The sequence below is a fragment of the Lithobates pipiens genome, unplaced genomic scaffold (genome assembly GCF_037356315.1).
Source record: "Lithobates pipiens isolate NorthernLeopardFrog02 unplaced genomic scaffold, aLitPip1_a1.2 Scaffold_30, whole genome shotgun sequence".
Lineage (NCBI taxonomy): Eukaryota > Metazoa > Chordata > Amphibia > Anura > Ranidae > Lithobates > Lithobates pipiens.
In genome coordinates, this window is record NW_027507791.1 from 26382820 (window position 1) to 26402924 (window position 20105).

The 20105-nt window shown below is 49.3% G+C and overlaps 1 protein-coding gene across 1 annotated transcript in view; it reads left to right on the top strand.

Moving 5' to 3' along the window:
* Positions 1–20105, top strand: part of LOC143942469 (lens fiber membrane intrinsic protein-like) — a 58699-nt gene that overhangs the window by 18227 nt on the left and 20367 nt on the right. The window contains exon 2 of the mRNA XM_077463778.1: positions 19734–19933. Coding sequence (XP_077319904.1) covers positions 19759–19933 — 175 coding nt within the window. The 5' untranslated portion in view covers positions 19734–19758. The remainder of the gene's footprint in view (positions 1–19733; positions 19934–20105) is intronic.

Below are 20105 nucleotides of genomic sequence, written 5' to 3' on the forward strand. Positions count from 1 at the left end.
CAGGTTAGGGTTAGGATTAAGACTAGGGTTTGAGTTGGAGTTAGTATTAGTACAGAACAGATTACAGAGCACACATTCAAGAATGATGTTTATCCTGCAAGGCTAGTTAAAAACACCTGAACATATTCAAAAATACGGGGGGTTTGGTCACACTATATTGTCATATAGTGCTAAGCCCACTTACTGCCTCAAAGTACCCCGATTAGTGGGAGAGAGGTTAGAGTTAGGACTAAGGTTTGAGTTGGGGTTAGGATTAAAGCCTCATACACACGATAGGACTTTGTACAAACTTTCCCTTGGATTTTTGTACAAAGGGCGTCAGCCCTGAACTTGTATTGCATACACACAGCAGGACTTTTTCAGCCAACTTTCACCAAATCACGTGGTTTTTCTGCTCTTTACCGCCACCTTTGGCCAACTTCTGTATTGTCGTCTGATCTTTTGCATTGGTTCTGAGCATGCCTGTTTGTACTTTGTACAAAAGTCCGATGGTTTTCTGTACACACGATCAGACTTTGCTCCATCAAACTTTTGTTGCTAGAAAGTTTGTCCGTTCGCACAGCCAACAAAAGTCTGATGAAAACCAAAAAAGTTTGTCCGATGGATCGTACACACGGTCGGATGTTGCTCCAAAACAGCTAATTTGCATGTTTGTTGTCAAAAAGTCTGATCGTGTGTGTGGGCCTTTAGACTAAAATTTGAGCTGGGGTTGGATTAGGACTAAAGGCCCATACACACGATCAGACTTTTTGACAACAAACATGCAAATTAGCTGTTTTGGAGCAACATCCGACCGTGTGTACGCTCCATCGGACAAACTTTTTTGGTTTTCATCTGACTTTTGTTGGCTGTGCGAACGGACAAACTTTCTGGCAACAAAAGTCCGATGGACCAAAGTCTGATCGTGTGTACAGAAAACCATAGGACTTTTGTACAAAGTGCAAACAGGCATGCTCAGAACCAATGCAAAAGATCAGACAACAATACAGAAGTTGACCAAAGGTGGCGGTAAAGAGCAGAAAAACCACATAATTTGGTGAAAGTTGGCTGAAAAAGTTCTGCTGTGTGTATGCAATACAAGTTCAGGGCCGACGCCCTTTGTACAAAAATCCAAGGGAAAGTTTGTACAAAGTCCTATCGTGTGTATGAGGCTTTAGGTTTGAGTAAAGCCTCATAAGCCCCATACACACGGTCGGACTTGTACAAACTTTTCCGTGGACTTTTGTACAAAGTGTGTTGTCCACAAGTTTGTATTGCATACACACGGTCGGACTTTTTGACAACAAACACGAACGTGGTGACGTCACAACGTACGGACGCCACTTCAAAAGAGGACGTTCAATGAATCCAGCGCCACCTTTGGTCAACTTCTGTATTGTAGTCTGATCGTTTGCAATGGTTCTGAGCATGCGTGTTTGTACCTTGTACAAAAGTCCGATGCTTTTGCATACACACGGTCGGACTTTGCTCCATCGGACTTCTGTTGTCAAAAAGTTTGTCCGTTCGCAGAGCCAACAAAAAGGCCCATACACACGATCAGACTTTTTGACAACAAACATGCAAATTAGCTGTTTTGGAGCAACATCCGACCGTGTGTACACTCCATCGGACAAACTTTTTTGGTTTTCATCTGACTTTTGTTGGCTGTGCGAACAGACAAACTTTCTGGCAACAAAAGTCCGATGGAGCAAAGTCTGATCGTGTGTACAGAAAACCATAGGACTTTTGTACAAAGTACAAACAGGCATGCTCAGAACCAATGCAAAAGATCAGACAACAATACAGAAGTTGACCAAAGGTGGCGGTAAAGAGCAGAAAAACCACGTGATTTGGTGAAAGTTGGCTGAAAAAGTCCTGCTGTGTGTATGCAATACAAGTTCAGGGCCAACGCCCTTTGTACAAAAATCCAAGGGAAAGTTTGTACAAAGTCCTATCGTGTGTATGAGGCTAAAGTCCGATGAAAACAGAAAAAGTTTGTCCGATGGAGCGTACACACAGTCGGATGTTGCTCCAAAACAGCTAATTTGCATGTTTGTTGTCAAAAAGTCCGACCGTGTGTACGGGCCTTTATACACGATCGGACTTTGTACAAACTTTCCCGTGGACTTTTGTACAAAGGGTGTTGGCTGTAAGTTTGTATTGCATATACACGATCGGACTTTTTAGGCAACAAACACGAAGGTAGTGATTTTTCAACGTACTGACGACACTTCAAAAGAGGACGTTCAATTACTCCAGCGCCACCTTTGGTCAACTTCTGTATTGTTGTCTGATCTTTTGCATTGGTTCTGAGAATGCGTGTTTGTACTTTGTATAAAAGTCCTATGGTTTTCTGTACACACGATCGGACTTTGCTCCAGTGGACTTATGTTGTCAAAAAGTTTGTCCATTCGCACAGCCAACAAAAGTCCAATGTAAACCAAAAAAGTTTGTCCGATGGAGCGTACACACGGACGGATGTTGCCTTAAAACAGCTCATTTGTATGTTTGTTGTCAAAAAGTCCGATTGTGTGTATGGGCCTTTAGGGTTAGGATTAGGACTAAGGTTTGAGTTGAGGTTGGATTAGGATTTAAGGCCCGTACACACGATCAGACTTTTTGACAACAAACATGCAAATTAGATGTTTTAATTCAACATCCGACCGCGAGTACACTCCATCGGACAAACTTTTTCGGTTTTGATCGGACTTTTGTTGGCTGTGCGAACGGACAAACTTTCCAGCAACAAAAGTCCGATGGAGCAAAGTCCGATCGTGTGTACAGAAAACCATAGGACTTTTGTACAAAGTACAAGCACACATGCTCAGAAAACACAATACAGAAGCTGACCGAAGGTGGCGGTAAAGAGCAGAAAAACCATGTGATTTGGTGAAAGTTGGCTGAAAAAGTCCTGCCGTGTGTATGCAATACAAGTTCACGGCCGACGCCCTTTGTACAAAAATCCATGGGAAAGTTTGTACAAAGTCCGATTGTGTGTATGAGGCTTAAGGTTTGAGTAAGGGCTAGGATTAGCACTAAGGTTTGAGTTGGGGTTGGATTAGGATTTATGCTGTGTACACACGATCAGAATTTCTGACAACAAAACTGTGGATTTTTTTCCGAAGGGTGTCGGCTCAAACTTGTATTGTATACACACGGTCACACAAATGTTGTCGGAAATTCTGAACGTGAGAACGCGTACCACAAGCCAAGAAAAGGGAAGTTCAATAGCCAGTGAGGCTTTTCTGCTTGGGGTTGGGATTAAGAATTAAAACATTTTTTTCAATAGATGTTTATTAAAATTTTCCTGATATACATTAAATCCCAGTTATCAGGTATACAGTGAAGCAGAAGCTGTTAATAAAATCAATAATTCGTACAATAAACATGTATTGCAGAAATATAATAACAAGTTCAGAACACGGCCAACTGAGCCTCTTACTAGGTCACTTCTGCAATGGCGATGCAGGTGAAGTTCCGACCCAGTAAAGTCTGCCTCTGGTAAAGGGGCAATACAATAATTAACAAGGGTAATAACTGAGGATCATTAAGCATCTCCGTGTGAGGGAGAAGGGGTGGGAATCCGTGTGAGGGAGAAGGGGTGGGGGTCCAGTCAGGGTAATGTTATGTACCGATCAAAGCCACCCTTGAACCCATTCACCCCTAAAGGGTTCTAACTGTGAATGGGTGGGGGCCATGTGTAGTAATGAATGTGGTTTAAACCTATTCAGTATCCATATGTGTGAGGGAAAGCTCTGTAATAGTAATGTGTTATCGGGGGGTAAGGAATCCAGAAACCATTAGGGTGTGTGCTCCTGCCGGAACAGTGAAGGAGGTATGTTGGTATGAAGTTGAGAGGGTGTGGAGATCGCCTAAGTAGGATCGGTGAGGATCAATTGGGTAAGGCGAAGGGTATGGACGGAGTGAGGGTATGGACTGAGGGAGTGTATGGGCGGAGGGAGAGAATGGACGGAGGAAGGGTATGGACGGAGGAAGGGTATGGATGGAGGAAGGGTATGGACAGAGGGAGTGTATGGACGGAGGGAGTGTATGGGCGGAGGGAGAGTATGGACGGAGGGAGGGTATGGACGGAGGAAGGGTATGGACGGAGGAAGGGTATGGACGGAGGAAGGGTATGGACAGAGGGAGTGTATGGGCGGAGGGAGGGTATGGGCGGAGGGAGTGTATGAGCAGAGGGAGTGTATGGGCGGAGAGAGTGTATGGGCGGAGGTAGTTTATGGGCGGAGGGAGGGTATGGACGGAGGGAGTGTATGGACGGAGGGAGTGTATGGACGGAGGTAGGGTATGGACGGAGGGAGTGTATGGGCGGAGGGAGTGTATGGACGGAGGGAGGGTATGGACGGAGGAAGGGTATGGACGGAGGAAGGGTATGGACGGAGGTAGGGTATGGACGGAGGGAGTGTATGGGCGGAGGGAGGGTATGGGCGGAGGGAGTGTATGGATGGAGGGAGTGTATGGACGGAGGTAGGGTATGGACGGAGGGAGTGTATGGGCGGAGGGAGTGTATGGACGGAGGGAGTGTATGGATGGAGGGAGTGTATGGACGGAGGTAGGGTATGGACGGAGGGAGTGTATGGACGGAGGGAGTGTATGGACGGAGGTAGGGTATGGACGGAGGGAGTGTATGGGCGGAGGGAAGGTATGGACGGAGGAAGGGTATGGACGGAGGAAGGGTATGGACGGAGGAAGGGTATGGACGGAGGGAGTGTATGGGCGGAGGGAGGGTATGGACGGAGGTAGGGTATGGACGGAGGGAGTGTATGGGCAGAGGGAAGGTATGGACGGAGGAAGGGTATGGACGGAGGAAGGGTATGGACGGAGGGAGTGTATGGGCGGAGGGAGGGTATGGGCGGAGGTAGTGTATGGGCAGAGGGAGGGTATGGACGGAGGGAGTGTATGGACGGAGGGAGTGTATGGACGGAGGTAGGGTATGGACGGAGGGAGTGTATGGGCGGAGGGAGTGTATGGACGGAGGGAGGGTATGGACGGAGGAAGGGTATGGACGGAGGAAGGGTATGGACGGAGGTAGGGTATGGACGGAGGAAGTGTATGGGCGGAGGGAGGGTATGGGCGGAGGGAGTGTATGGGCGGAGGGAAGGTATGGACGGAGGAAGGGTATGGACGGAGGAAGGGTATGGACGGAGGAAGGGTATGGACGGAGGGAGTGTATGGGCGGAGGGAGGGTATGGACGGAGGTAGGGTATGGACGGAGGGAGTGTATGGGCAGAGGGAAGGTATGGACGGAGGAAGGGTATGGACGGAGGAAGGGTATGGACGGAGGGAGTGTATGGGCGGAGGGAGGGTATGGGCGGAGGGAGTGTATGGGCGGAGGGAGGGTATGGGCAGAGGGAGTGTATGGACGGAGGGAGGGTATGGACGGAGGGAGGGTATGGACGGAGGGAGGGTATGGACGGAGGAGGACATGATAAGCCAGAAACTATGACACTTCAGAGACAGATCAATATCTATCATGGCTGAGAGGTTGGGTCACCGGGCGGAATGATTGCATCTCGGCCATTCTATCAACTCTTTTGAACCATTCAGCCACTGTGGGTGGTGTGGAGCTCCTCCAGTGGACCGGGACACAGAGATTGGCTGCATTGATAAGGTGTAGGGTAAGGGATTTTTTGTAGGAGGAGAGGGGCATGGAGGTGTGATGGAGCATATATTGGGCCGGAGTAAAGTCTGGGGCATAAGAAGTAATTTGGGTGATAAGACGGTGAATTTCTGTCCAGTACGGTAGGATAAGAGGACACTCCCACCAGATATAAATGAGGGTGCCATGCGCCGCATTGCAACGCCAGCATGTTGGGGGGACCGAGGGGTGCATTTTGTGGATCCTATCAGGTGTCCTATACCAGTTAGTGAATATTTTGTATCTGTTTTCCTGGGTGGATATATTAATGGAGCCCTTATGAATATGATTGTGTATACGTTCCCATTCAGTGGAAGTTAAATCTATGGACAAATCTGATTCCCAACGTCAGATAAGCTTATCGTCTTTAACTTTGCAAGTGGAAAATAAGAGTGCATAGACAGTTGAGATCACGTGACGTTGGGGTTCCTTACTATCACATAGCACAGGGTGTGCGCTCTCGGTACCATAGTGAGGTGGATTTGGTGTCAGCGAAAAAGCGTCTTATTTGTAGATACTTGTAAAGGGGGATGATGTAATCAGTGAGTTTGGCTGCCATGGCTTGGTGGGGGAGGAGTCCACCATTTTGGAAGAAGTGCTGTGCCCTGATGGGGGCTGTGCATGATTCCCTGTGCAGATCTCTTAAGGCAAGACCCGGCAGGAAATCAGCATTATGGACCAAAGGGGTCATAGGTCCTGGGTGAGGTGTGAAATCAAGTGCTTTGCTGGCTAATTTAAAGCGGGGTTCCACCCTAAAGTGGAACTTCCGCTGATCGGAACCCTCCCCCCCTCCAGTGTCACAGGTATTTACACCCACTTCCGGGCATAGACTCCCATAGACTCCATGCGCAGTAGGGAACCGGGAAGTGAAGCCGCTTCGCTTCACTTCCTGATTCCCTCACCTAGAATGGTGGCGGCAGCAGCCGAGAGCCGAGCGATCGATCGGCCTCGGCTGCCGGCATCGCTGGACCCTGGGACAGGTGAGTGTCCATTTATTAAAAGTCAGCAGCTGCAGTATTTGTAGCTGCTGGCTTTTAATATTTTTTCCCGCAGTGCAGTCCCGCTTTAAGGTGGGACAAAGTGGCTCCAATAAAGTGATGTGTCACCAAATCTCTAGGAATGGAGTTGTGATTAATCCAGGGTAGATGTGACAGCGGGGATTTAGCGAAAAGAGTCCTCAAGTGGGATCCAGGCTTTATTGGAACGATGCGGATGCCAATCTACAATCCTAGTTAAATGACATGCCCAGTGGTACTTTTGAATGTCAGGGAGGCCAAGGCCCCCTAGTAGTTTGGGGAGTACCAGTCTATCCCAGCTTAGTCTGGGGGTCTTGGATGCCCAGATAAAAGTCTTACATATTTGCTTGTATGATGTAAAAAAGGAGGTGGGTAGATTTATGGGGATTGCATTAAGACTGGAATTTGAGTTGGGGTTAGGATTAGGACTAAGGTTTGAGTTGAGATTGGGATTAGGACTAAGGTTTGAGATTTAGGTTAGGATTAGGACTAAGATTTGAGTTGGGATTAGGACTAAGGTTTCATTTTGGGGCTAGGATTAGGACCAAGGTTTGAGTTGGGGTTAGGATTAGGACCAAGTTTTGAGATGGTTAGGATTAGGTCTAGGGTTTGAGTTTGGGTTAGGATTTGGACTAAGATTTGAGTTGGGGTTAGGATTAGGGCTAGGGCTTGTGTTAGGATTAGGACTAGGGTTTGAGTTGGGGTTGGCATTAGGACTAGGGTTTTAGTTAAGATTAGGACTATGGTCTGAGTTGGGGTTTGGATTAGGGCTAGGGTTTGAGTTGAGTTTGGGATTAAGACTAGGGTTTGAATTGGGGTTAGGGTTTGAGTTGTGGCTGGGATTAGGACTAGGGTTTGAGTTGGGGTTGGGATTAGGACTAGGGTTTGAGTTGGGATTAGGGCTAGGGTTTGAGTTGTGGTTGGGTTTAGGACTAGGGTTTGGGTTGAGATTAGGACTAGGGTTTGAGTTGGGATTAGGACTAGGGTTTGAGTTGGGGTTGGGATTAGGACTAGGGTTTGAGTTGGGATTAGGACTAGGGTTTTAGTTAGGATTGGTATTAAGACTAGGGTTTGAGTTGCTGTTAGGGTTTGAGTTAGGGTTAGGGTTTGAGTTGTGGTTGGGATTAGGAATAGGGTTTGAGTTGGGGTTGGGATTAGGACTAGGGTTTGAGTTGGGGTTAGGACTAGAGTTTGAGTTGGGGTTAGGGTTTGAGTTGAGGTTAGGACTAGGGTTTGAGTTGGGGTTAGGATTAGGACTAGTGTTTGCGTTAGAGTTGGGGTTAGGGTTTGAGTTGGGGTTCGGATTAGGACTAGGGTTTAAGTTGAGGTTAGGACTAGGGTTTGAGTTGGGTTTAGGAGTAGGCTTTGAGTTGGGATTAGGACTAGGGTTTGCATTGGGGTTGAGATTAGGACTATGGTTTGAGTTGGGGTTAGGACTAGGGTTTGAGTTGGGTTTAGGAGTAGGCTTTGAGTTGGGATTAGGACTAGGGTTTGCATTGGGGTTGCGATTAGGACTATGGTTTGGGTTGGGGTTAGGACTAGGGTTTGAGTTGGGTTTAGAAGTAGGCTTTGAGTTGGGGTTAGGACTAGGGTTTGAGTTGGGGTTGGGATTAGGACTAGGGTTTGAGTTGGGGTTGGGATTAGGACTAGGGTTTGAGTTGGGTTTAGGAGTAAGCTTTGAGTTGGGGTTAGGACTAGGGTTTGAGTTGGGCTTGGGATTAGGACTAGGGTTTGAGTTGGGGTTGGGGTTAGGGTTTGAGTTGGGGTTAGGACTAGGGTTTGAGTTGGGGTTGGGATTAGGACTAGGGTTTGAGTTGGGTTTAGGAGTAAGCTTTGAGTTGGGGTTAGGACTAGGGTTTGAGTTGGGGTTGGGATTAGGACTAGGGTTTGAGTTGGGGTTGGGGTTAGGGTTTGAGTTGGGGTTAGGACTAGGGTTTGCTTTGGGTTTGGGATTAGGACTATGGTTTACGTTGGGTTGGGGTTAGGGTTTGAGTTGGGGTTGGAGTTAGGGTTTGATTTGGGGTTGGGATTAGGACTATGGTTTACGTTGGTTTGGGGTTAGGGTTTGGGTTGGGGTTGGGGTTAGGGTTTGAGTTGGAGTTAGGGTTAAGGTTGGGGTTTGTGTTGGGGTTGGGGTTAGGGTTTGAGTTGGGATTAGGGTTAGGGTTAAGGTTGGGGTTAGAGTTTGAGTTGGGATTAGGACTAGGGTTTGAGTTGGGGTTAGGATTAGGGTTTGAGTTGGGGTTAGAGTTAAGGTTGGGGTTAGAGTTTGAGTTGGGATTAGGACTAGGGTTTGAGTTGCGGTTAGAATTAGGGTTTGAGTTGGGGTTAGGGTTAAGGTTTGGGTTAGAGTTTGAGTTGGGATTAGGACTAGGGTTTGAATTAGGGTTTGAGTTGGGGTTAGGGTTAAGGTTTGGGTTAGGGTTTGAGTTGGGGTTAGGGTTAGGGTTAGAGTTGAGGTTAGGGTTTGTGTTGGGGTTAGGGTTTGCGTTGGGATTAGTGATGGACGAACTTCCGACGGGACGTTTCGCGAACGCGAAACGCGAACGGACACAAACGTTCGCGAAAACGACCGTTCGCCGCGGGCTCCATTGACTTCAATGGGAGGCGAATTTCGCAAACCTTTAGGTCGAATTTGCGGCCACGGGGTAATTATTAGGGGGTAGCACGTAGTCCCACCACCTGGACAATAGCATAATACATGTATGAGGTGAATTTGGGATCGATAACTACAAGCATTTTTTTTTTATTTGGGAAATTGTTCTGACAATTCAGGACTATGGAGCTAATGAAGGCAATGGAGGAGAGGGAAGGTCAGGGACCAGGGTAGGCAAACAAGAGGGTGCAGGAGATACAGAGCACTGACAGCAGCACCGTAATACAGAGCACTGACATCAGCACCGTGACATACAGCGCTGACAGCAGCTCCGTGACATACAGCGCTGACAGCAGCTCCGTGACATACAGCGCTGACAGCAGCTCCGTGACATACAGCGCTGACAGCAGCTCCGTGACATACAGCGCTGACAGCAGCTCCGTGACATACAGCGCTGACAGCAGCACCGTGACATACAGCGCTGACAGCAGCTCCGTGACATACAGCGCTGACAGCAGCTCCGTGACATACAGCGCTGACAGCAGCTCCGTGACATACAGCACTGACAGCAGCTCCGTGACATACAGCGCTGACAGCAGCTCCGTGACATACAGCGCTGACAGCAGCACCGTGACATACAGCGCTGACAGCAGCTCCGTGACATACAGCGCTGACAGCAGCTCCGTGACATACAGCGCTGACAGCAGCTCCGTGACATACAGCGCTGACAGCAGCTCCGTGACATACAGCGCTGACAGCAGCTCCGTGACATACAGCGCTGACAGCAGCACCGTGACATACAGCGCTGACAGCAGCTCCGTGACATACAGCGCTGACAGCAGCTCCGTGACATACAGCGCTGACAGCAGCTCCGTGACATACAGCACTGACAGCAGCTCCGTGACATACAGCGCTGACAGCAGCTCCGTGACATACAGCGCTGACAGCAGCACCGTGACATACAGCGCTGACAGCAGCTCCGTGACATACAGCGCTGACAGCAGCTCCGTGACATACAGCGCTGACAGCAGCTCCGTGACATACAGCGCTGACAGCAGCTCCGTGACATACAGCGCTGACAGCAGCTCCGTGACATACAGCGCTGACAGCAGCTCCGTGACATACAGCGCTGACAGCAGCTCCGTGACATACAGCGCTGACAGCAGCACCGTGACATACAGCGCTGACAGCAGCTCCGTGACATACAGCGCTGACAGCAGCTCCGTGACATACAGCGCTGACAGCAGCTCCGTGACATACAGCGCTGACAGCAGCTCCGTGACATACAGCGCTGACAGCAGCTCCGTGACATACAGCGCTGACAGCAGCTCCGTGACATACAGCGCTGACAGCAGCTCCGTGACATACAGCGCTGACAGCAGCTCCGTGACATACAGCGCTGACAGCAGCTCCGTGACATACAGCGCTGACAGCAGCTCCGTGACATACAGCGCTGACAGCAGCTCCGTGACATACAGCGCTGACAGCAGCTCCGTGACATACAGCGCTGACAGCAGCTCCGTGACATACAGCGCTGACAGCAGCTCCGTGACATACAGCGCTGACAGCAGCACCGTAAGCAGCCCCAGGAGGAAGTCAGCACAGCACAGGGATGGTGTGATCCCCTCATAATAAGAACCCCCAGGAGGAAGTCAGCACAGCACAGGGATGGTGGGAGCCCCTCATAATAAGAACACCCAGGAGGAAGTCAGCACAGCACAGGGATGGTGGGAACCCCTCATAATAAGCAGCCCCAGTAGAAATATGACACCGCTCAACCTCTTCAAAGAGGAGGGTAGGGGCATATAGTACGGTGTGCTTTTTTGGGTCAGGGAAGTGAGCCAAATGAATTAAGAAGGTCTGTGTGCTTGATTCCAAAAATTGTTTATAGACATATACATGGTCTACTGATCACATGTGTTGAATTCCTCCGAGATCCATGCCTCATTCATTTTTAGAAATGTGAGGTAGTTAACACTGTGGTGAGCTAGGCGAGTACGCTTATCGGTCACAATCCCCCCTGCTGCGCTGAACGTCCTTTCGGACAGGACACTGGATGAGGGGCAAGCCAACAGTTCGATTGCAAATTGGGCAAGCTCTGGCCAGAGGTCAAGCCTGCCCACCCAGTAGTCTAGGGGTTCATCACTCCTCAGAGCGTCCACATCGGCCGTTAACCCAATGTAGTCGGACACCTGACGGTCTAGGCGTTCCCTGATGCTGGATCCGGATGACACCTGTCGATGGGTCGGCTGAAAGAATGACCTCATATCCGAAGTCACCAACACATCTTCAAACCGGCCTCTTCTTGCAGGCGCTGTTGGATTGGTACCCGCAAATCCTTCTCTGGGAGTGGGAATTGCTCCTCTGCCAGCGCACGCAAAAGCAGAATGCAGCATTTCTCGAAGCAAGGCCTGGAAGTGCTGCATTCTGACAGCCCTCTGCGACGGCGGTAACATTTCCGCCATTTTGTGTTTGTACCGGGGGTCTAAGTACGTTGCCACCCAGTACTGGTCCTTGACCCTCATGCTTTTTATACGGGGGTCCCTATTAAAACACTGGAGCATGAAGGCCCCCATTTGCACTAAAGTGGAAGCGGTGTGGTGGCCTGGCTCCTGCTCATCATCCAGGATAATGTCGTCCTCTTCATTCTCCTCTCCCCATCCTCGCACAACAGGGATCCCAGAAAGGTTTAAAGCATGCTCTTCTTGCTCCTGCTCATCCGCCCCGGCACCATCCTCCTCTGACTCCTCATCAGACTCCTGTTGTTGACTTGTCTCAGATAGAGTAGCCCCCCCTGGGAATTCATCCAGCATTGCGACTTCCTCATCTTCCCGCTCCTGCTCCTCCACAGCCTGATCAATGACACGACGCAATGCACGCTCCAGAAAGAAGGCATAAGGTACCATGTCACTGATGGCGCCATGGCTGCGACTGACCAGTTTGGTGATCTCCTCAAATGGCCGCAGAAGTCTGCATGTGTCGCGCATGAGCAGCCACTGGCGCGGTGAAAAAAAACCCAGCTCCCCAGAACCGTTTCTTTCGCAGAGTTCATACAGGTAGACGTTAACTGCACGTTTCTGCTGGAGCAGCCTATCAAGCATATAGAAGGTTGAGTTCCATCGCGTCGGGCAATCGCAAATAAGACGTCTGACCGGCAGATGGTGTCGCCGCTGAATGTCAGCAAGGCGAGCCATGGCCGTGTAAGATCTTCTGAAATGGGCCGAGATTTTCCTTGCCTGCCGCAAGATGTCCTGGACCCCAGGGTATTTGACAAGGAATCGCTGCACGACCAAGTTTAAGACGTGTGCCATGCACGGCACGTGCGTGATTTTGCCCTGTTTCAATGCGCTAAGCAGATTGGCACCGTTGTCACACACCACTTTACCAACTGTCAAATTGAGCGGTGTTAGCCACTCATCTGCCTGTGAACGCAAAGCTGAAAGGAGTGCCGGGCCAGTGTGGCTCTTTGCTTCCAGGCACAACAGACGCAGCACGGCATGGCAACGTCTCACCTGGCATGTGGAATAGGTTCTGGGGAGCTTGGGCGGTGCAGTGGAAGAGACGCTAGCAGCGGAAAAGGAGGAGGCAGCTGAGGAGGAGAGGGAGGAGGATGGAGTAGGAGGAGGAGAAGAAGAGTCAGGCCTGCATGCAATCCGTGGCGGTAAAACCAAATCTACACGGGTGCCACGGGTTACATGCTTGACGGCCGTCAGAAGGTTCACCCAGTGGGCAGTAAAACTGATATACCTTCCCTGCCCGTGTTTGCTAGACCACGTGTCTGTGGTCAGATGTATCTTGGCACCGACACTGTGTGCCAGAGATACATTCACTTGCCGCTGAACATGGCCATATAGCTCTGGGATGCCCTTCTCTGAGAAATACTTCCTTCCTGGGACCTTCCATTGTGGTGTTCCAATGGCCACAAATTTGCGAAAGGCCTCCGAGTCCACCAGTTTATATGGCAGTAGTTGGCGGGCTATGAGTTCTGACAAGCCAGCCGCCAACCGTTGGGCAAGAGGGTTATCCGGCGTCATCATTTTTTTACGCTCAAACATTAGGCCCACGGAAGCCTGCCTTTTTGCAGAAAAATGTGAGCTTGGCGTGATGGAAGGTGGAGTGGAGGACAATTGTGAGGAGAGAGGAGAAGGAGAAGTAGAAGACGAGGCTGGACGGTGAGAGCCTGCAGTGTGGCTTTGTGTGTTCCGTTGCTCCCACTGGGCTCGGTGATGGCTGCTCATGTGCCTTCTTAAGGCGGTCGTCCCTAGGTGAGTATTGGGCTTACCGCGACTAACGCGTTGACTGCAAAGATTGCAGATGGCAACGCTATTGTCAGCAGCGGACACGTTAAAAAAAGCCCACACTGCGGAGCCATGTGCCGGTGTCCTGGGAGCGCCAGATGTGACCGTACATGGTCGATGACTCGCTCCTGATACATTTGCAGTCTGCTTTGTCCCTGCTGTGCAATGTAAGTCATTGCTGCTTCTCCTCCCTATCTGCTGGTCCATATCTCCCTCTGAACTCCCCTCCTCTTCCTCTCTTGTGGGCACCCACGTGACATCACTAGACACGTCATCATCAACGTCACCTTCCCCACCGCTATAAGTAGAGTAGGCAGCAACACCGGGGACCAACCTCCTCCTTGGGCTGATCTGGGTACTGGCGTCAGACTGCTGAGTAGCGCTTGTTGCTACCTCCTCTTCCTGATCCAATACCAAGAGTGGCTGCGCATCAGAAATGTCCTCTTGATATGGATCGGAAAATAATTCCAGTGACTCAAGCGGAAGGTATGTGGTGGTGGTGGTGGTGGTCGTGTTGTTGGTGGTAGTGTCTTTGGGGGTGCACATAGCAGAGAGTGAAGAAGAGGGTGCAGATCGAGAGGATGAGGAGGGTGCAGAAGAGTAAGGCTGAGCGAGCCACTCAACCAAGTCTGGTGCATCCTTTAAAGTAATTGAACGCACCTTCTGCAACTTCCCACTTTGGCTCAAGCCTGTTGCTCCTGCCCTACCCCTACCACCCCTGCGGAAGGGCCTGCCTCTTCCTCTGCATGTCATTTTTTAAATGACCCTGTGACAAAACTCTTAGTCCCTATACCGCTGAAGGACTGCTGCAGTATAGGTGAGCGGTCAGCAGTGGTGCACGTCAACCCTATCTATTGTGGACCTATAGCGGTCCTTACAGAACAGCAGACTGTACCGCACTCAAGCCTATGTACCGTAGCACCCTATACCAAGTTACCAGTCCTTATAAGAACTTTTGTGGACCAAGCAGGTTGTGTATTAGTGTTTAGCAGACTGTACGTCAGTCCCTATACCGCTGAAGGACTGCTGCAGTATAGGGCAGCGGTCAGCAGTGGTGCACGTCAACCCTATCTATTGTGGACCGATAGCGGTCCTTACAGAACAGCAGACTGTACCGCACTCAAGCCTATGTACCGTAGCACCCTATACCAAGTTACCAGTCCTTATAAGAACTTTTGTGGACCAAGCAGGTTGTGTATTAGTGTTTAGCAGACTGTACGTCAGTCCCTATACCGCTGAAGGACTGCTGCAGTATAGGGCAGCGGTCAGCAGTGGTGCACGTCAACCCTATCTATTGTGGACCGATAGCGGTCCTTACAGAACAGCAGACTGTACCGCACTCAAGCCTATGTACCGTAGCACCCTATACCAAGTTACCAGTCCTTATAAGAACTTTTGTGGAACAAGCAGGTTGTGTGTTAGTGATTAGCAGACTGTACGTCAGTCCCTATACCAATGAAGGACTGCTGCAGTATAGGGCAGCGGTCAGCAGTAGTGCACGGCAACCCTATGTATTGTGGACCGATAGCGGTCCTTACAGAACAGCAGACTGTACCGCACTCAAGCCTATGTACCGTAGCACCCTATACCAAGTTACCAGTCCTTATAAGAACTTTTGTGGACCAAGCAGGTTGTGTATTAGTGTTTAGCAGACTGTACGTCAGTCCCTATACCGCTGAAGGACTGCTGCAGTATAGGGCAGCGGTCAGCAGTGGTGCACGTCAACCCTATGTATTGTGGACCGATAGCGGTCCTTACAGAACAGCAGACTGTAACGCACTCAGGCCTATGTACCGTAGCACCCTATACCAAGTTACCAGTCCTTATAAGAACTTTTGTGGACCAAGCAGGTTGTGTGTTAGTGATTAGCAGACTGTACGTCAGTCCCTATACCAATGAAGGACTGCTGCAGTATAGGGCAGCGGTCAGCAGTAGTGCACGGCAACCCTATGTATTGTGGACCGATAGCGGTCCTTACAGAACAGCAGACTGTAACGCACTCAGGCCTATGTACCGTAGCACCCTATACCAAGTTACCAGTCCTTATAAAAACTTTTGTGGACCAAGCAGGTTGTGTGTTAGTGTTTAGCAGACTGTGCGTCAGTCCCTATACCGCTGAAGGACTGCTGCAGTATAGGGCAGCGGTCAGCAGTGGTGCACGTCAACCCTATCTATTGTGGACCGATAGCGGTCCTTACAGAACAGCAGACTGTACCGCACTCAAGCCTATGTACCGTAGCACCCTATACCAAGTTACCAGTCCTTATAAGAACTTTTGTGGACCAAGCAGGTTGTGTATTAGTGTTTAGCAGACTGTACGTCAGTCCCTATACCGCTGAAGGACTGCTGCAGTATAGGGCAGCGGTCAGCAGTGGTGCACGTCAACCCTATGTATTGTGGACCGATAGCGGTCCTTACAGAACAGCAGACTGTAACGCACTCAGGCCTATGTACCGTAGCACCCTATACCAAGTTACCAGTCCTTATAAGAACTTTTGTGGACCAAGCAGGTTGTGTGTTAGTGATTAGCAGACTGTACGTCAGTCCCTATACCAATGAAGGACTGCTGCAGTATAGGGCAGCGGTCAGCAGTAGTGCACGGCAACCCTATGTATTGTGGACCGATAGCGGTCCTTACAGAACAGCAGACTGTACTGCACTCAGGCCTATGTACCGTAGCACCCTATACCAAGTTACCAGTCCTTATAAAAACTTTTGTGGACCAAGCAGGTTGTGTGTTAGTGTTTAGCAGACTGTGCGTCAGTCCCTATACCGCTGAAGGACTGCTGCAGTATAGGGCAGCGGTCAGCAGTAGTGCACGGCAACCCTATGTATTGTGGACCGATAGCGGTCCTTACAGAACAGCAGACTGTAACGCACTCAGGCCTATGTACCGTAGCACCCTATACCAAGTTACCAGTCCTTATAAGAACTTTTGTGGACCAAGCAGGTTGTGTGTTAGTGATTAGCAGACTGTACGTCAGTCCCTATACCAATGAAGGACTGCTGCAGTATAGGGCAGCGGTCAGCAGTAGTGCACGGCAACCCTATGTATTGTGGACCGATAGCGGTCCTTACAGAACAGCAGACTGTACCGCACCCAAGCCTATGTACCGTAGCACCCTAGACAGACCAAGTTACCAGTCCTGATAAAGAGCTTTGTGGAACAAGTGAGTTGTGAATGATTAGCAGACTGCAGCAGAAGGGCAGCAGTCAAGTATAATATTCTTTCTATATTTGGAAGAAAGAATATTATACGTGTACAAGCCTATTACCGTACCACTGATACCAGTCCTGAAAAGAACCTTTGTGGAACTAATAGTAACAGCAAGTCTTTAAAATTATCCTCACTGCCTGACACACTGCTTCCTGCCTGTCCCTATACAAATTGGCAAAAAAGAGTAGGCTGGAACGATTAGCTGGAACAGCTCTTTTGTGGACCTGATAGTAACAGCTAATGATGATGATGATGATGATGATGAAGAAAGACTAATCTGGCTGAGCTGTCCCTAAAATAGCAGCATACAGCGCTCTGTCCCTTTATCTAAACTGACAAAAGAAACTCAGGCTGCTGACCTAACACCTATACCAGTCCTGAAAAGAACTTTTGTGTACCAAATAGCTAGCGTTTTCTCTGTCCCTACTCCACACAGGATCCTTTCCCTACAGTGACAGAAGAAAGAATGTAAAATGGCCACCGGATCGGGTGTATTTATAGGTTAGGGGGAATGTCCAAGTGTCCATGAGCTGTCATGTCTCAATTGGTTGTCCTGTAACACATGATAAACGTGTCACGAAAGGTTAAAGTTCTTGTATACATTAAACACGTAAGTCCGCCGGGGCGAACGACGGAAAAAGGCGTTCGAACCCGCGGACGGCGAAAGTCGGAAATTCGCCGCGAAACGACCGCCGGGCGAACCGTTCGGCCATCACTAGTTGGGATTAGGGTTAGGGTTTGAGTTGGGGTTAGGGTTTGAGTTGAGGTTAGGATTAGGATTTGTGTTGGCATTGGGATTAGGGTTTGAGTTGGGGTTAGGGATAAGGTTGGGGTTAGGGTTTGAGTTGGGATCAGGGTTAAGGTTTGGGTTAGGGTTTGAGTTGGGGTTAGGGTTTTAGTTGGGGTTATGGTTAGGGTTGAGGTTAGGGTTTGTGTTGGGGTTAGGGTTTGCGTTGGGGTTGGGATTAGAGTTAGGGTTTGAGTTTGGGTTAAGGTTAGGGTTTGAGTTGGGGTTAGGATTAGGGTTTGAGTTGGCGTTGGGATTAGGGTTTGAGTTGGGGTTAGTGTTTGAGTGGGGATTAGGGTTAGGGTTAAGGTTGGGTTTAGGGTTTGAGTTGGGGTTAGGGTTTGAGTTGGGGTTAGGGTTAAGGTTTGGGTTAGGGTTTGCGTTGGGGTTGGGATTAGGGTTTGAGTTGGGGTTAAGGTTAGGGTTTGAGTTGGCGTTGGGATTAGGGTTTGAGTTGGGGTTAGGGTTAGGGTTAAGTTTAGGATTAGGGTTTGAGTTGGGGTTAGGGTTAAGGTTGGGGTTTGCTTTGGGGTTAGGGTTAGGGTTAGGATTTGAGTTGGGATTAGGGTTAGGGTTAAGGTTGGGGTTAGGGTTTGAGTTGGGGTTTGGATTAGGGTTAAGGTTTGGGTTAGGGTTAGGGTTAGGGTTAGGGTTAGGGTTTGAGTTGGGGTTAGGATTAGGGTTAAGGTTTGGGTAAGGGTTTGAGTTGGGTTAGGGTTTGAGTTGGGGTTAGGATTAGGGTTTGAGTTGGGATTAGGGTTAGGGTTAAGGTTGGGGTTAGGGTTTGAGTTGGGGTTAGGATTAGGGTTTGAATTAGGGTTTGAGTTGGGGTTAGGGTTAGGGTTGAGTTTAGGGTTTGTGTTGGGGTTAGGGTTTGCGTTGGGATTAGGGTTAGGGTTTGATTTGGGGTTAGGGTTAGGGTTTGAGTTGAGGTTAGGATTAGGATTTGTGTTGGCATTGGGATTAGGGTTTGAGTTGGGGTTTGGGATAAGGTTGGGGTTAGGGTTTGAGTTGGGATTAGGGTTAAGGTTTGGGTTAGGGTTTGAGTTGGGGTTAGGGTTTTAGTTGGGGTTATGGTTAGGGTTAAGGTTAGGGTTTGTGTTGGGGTTAGGGTTTGCGTTGGGGTTGGGATTAGAGTTAGGGTTTGAGTTCGGGTTAAGGTTAGGGTTTGAGTTGGGGTTAGGATTAGGGTTTGAGTTGGGGTTAGGGTTTGAGTTGGCATTGGGATTAGGGTTTGAGTTAGGGTTAGGGTTTGAGTGGGGATTAGGGTTAGGGTTAAGGTTGGGTTTAGGGTTTGAGTTGGGGTTAGGGTTTGAGTTGGGGTTAGAGTTAAGGTTTGGGTTAGGGTTTGCGTTGGGGTTGGGATTAGGGTTTGAGTTGGGGTTAAGGTTAGGGTTTGAGTTGGCGTTGGGATTAGGGTTTGAGTTGGGGTTAGGGTTAGGGTTAAGTTTAGGATTAGGGTTTGAGTTGGGGTTAGGGTTAAGGTTGGGGTTTGCTTTGGGGTTAGGGTTAGGGTTTGAGTTGGGATTAGGGTTAGGGTTAAGGTTGGGGTTAGGGTTTGAGTTGGGGTTTGGATTAGGGTTAAGGTTTGGGTTAGAGTTAGGGTTATGGTTTGGGTTAGGGTTAAGGTTAGGGTTAGGGTTTGATTTGGGGTTAGGATTAGGGTTAAGGTTTGGGTTAGGGTTTGAGTTGGGTTAGGGTTTGAGTTGGGGTTAGGATTAGGGTTTGAGTTGGGATTAGGGTTAGGGTTAAGGTTGGGGTTAGGGTTTGAGTTGGGGTTCAGATTAGGGTTCTGATTGCTTAGTCTCCCCTGTCGATGATGTTATAATAAAGCTGGGGTTGGTGATGTTGATATCACACTATTTAGGGTTAGGGTTAGGGTTAAGGTTAGGGTTTGAGTTGGGGTTAGGGTTAAGGTTGGGGTTAGGGTTAGGGTTTGAGTTGGGGTTAGGGTTTGAGTTGGGATTAGGGTTAGGGTTAAGGTTGGGGTTAGGGTTTGAGTTGGGGTTAGGATTAGGGTTTGAATTGGGATTAGGGTTAGGGTTATGGTTTGGGTTAAGGTTGGGGTTAGGGTTTGAGTTGGGGTTCAGATTAGGGTTCTGATTGCTTAGTCTCCCCAGTCGATGATGTAATAATGAAGCTGGGGTTGGTGATGTTGATATCTCACTATTTCTCATCTCGCAGGCCTCGGTCAGGTAAAAGTCGGGACATGTACACCTTGATGGGCGGCGGTCTGCTCTGCGCAGTCTCTGGATTGGTTCTGCTCATAGTTGCCACAGCGACTGACTTTTGGATGCAGTATCGGTACTCGGGGAGTCTGAGTAACCAGGGTCTGTGGAAGTTCTGTGTGGCAGGAAAATGTCACCCTCATACCATCACTGTCGGTAAGTGCCATACACCGATAATTCTTATATAACCAGATTTGGGGTCATTGGGAGGCCACAAAGCAATGATTGGCTGGAGACTCATGTCAGATCTGGATGGCCACCATGTTTCGGGAACTAGCATCAGCAATAAAAGATAAGTCCACCGTGGCTCTTCCCTCCCCCCACTACT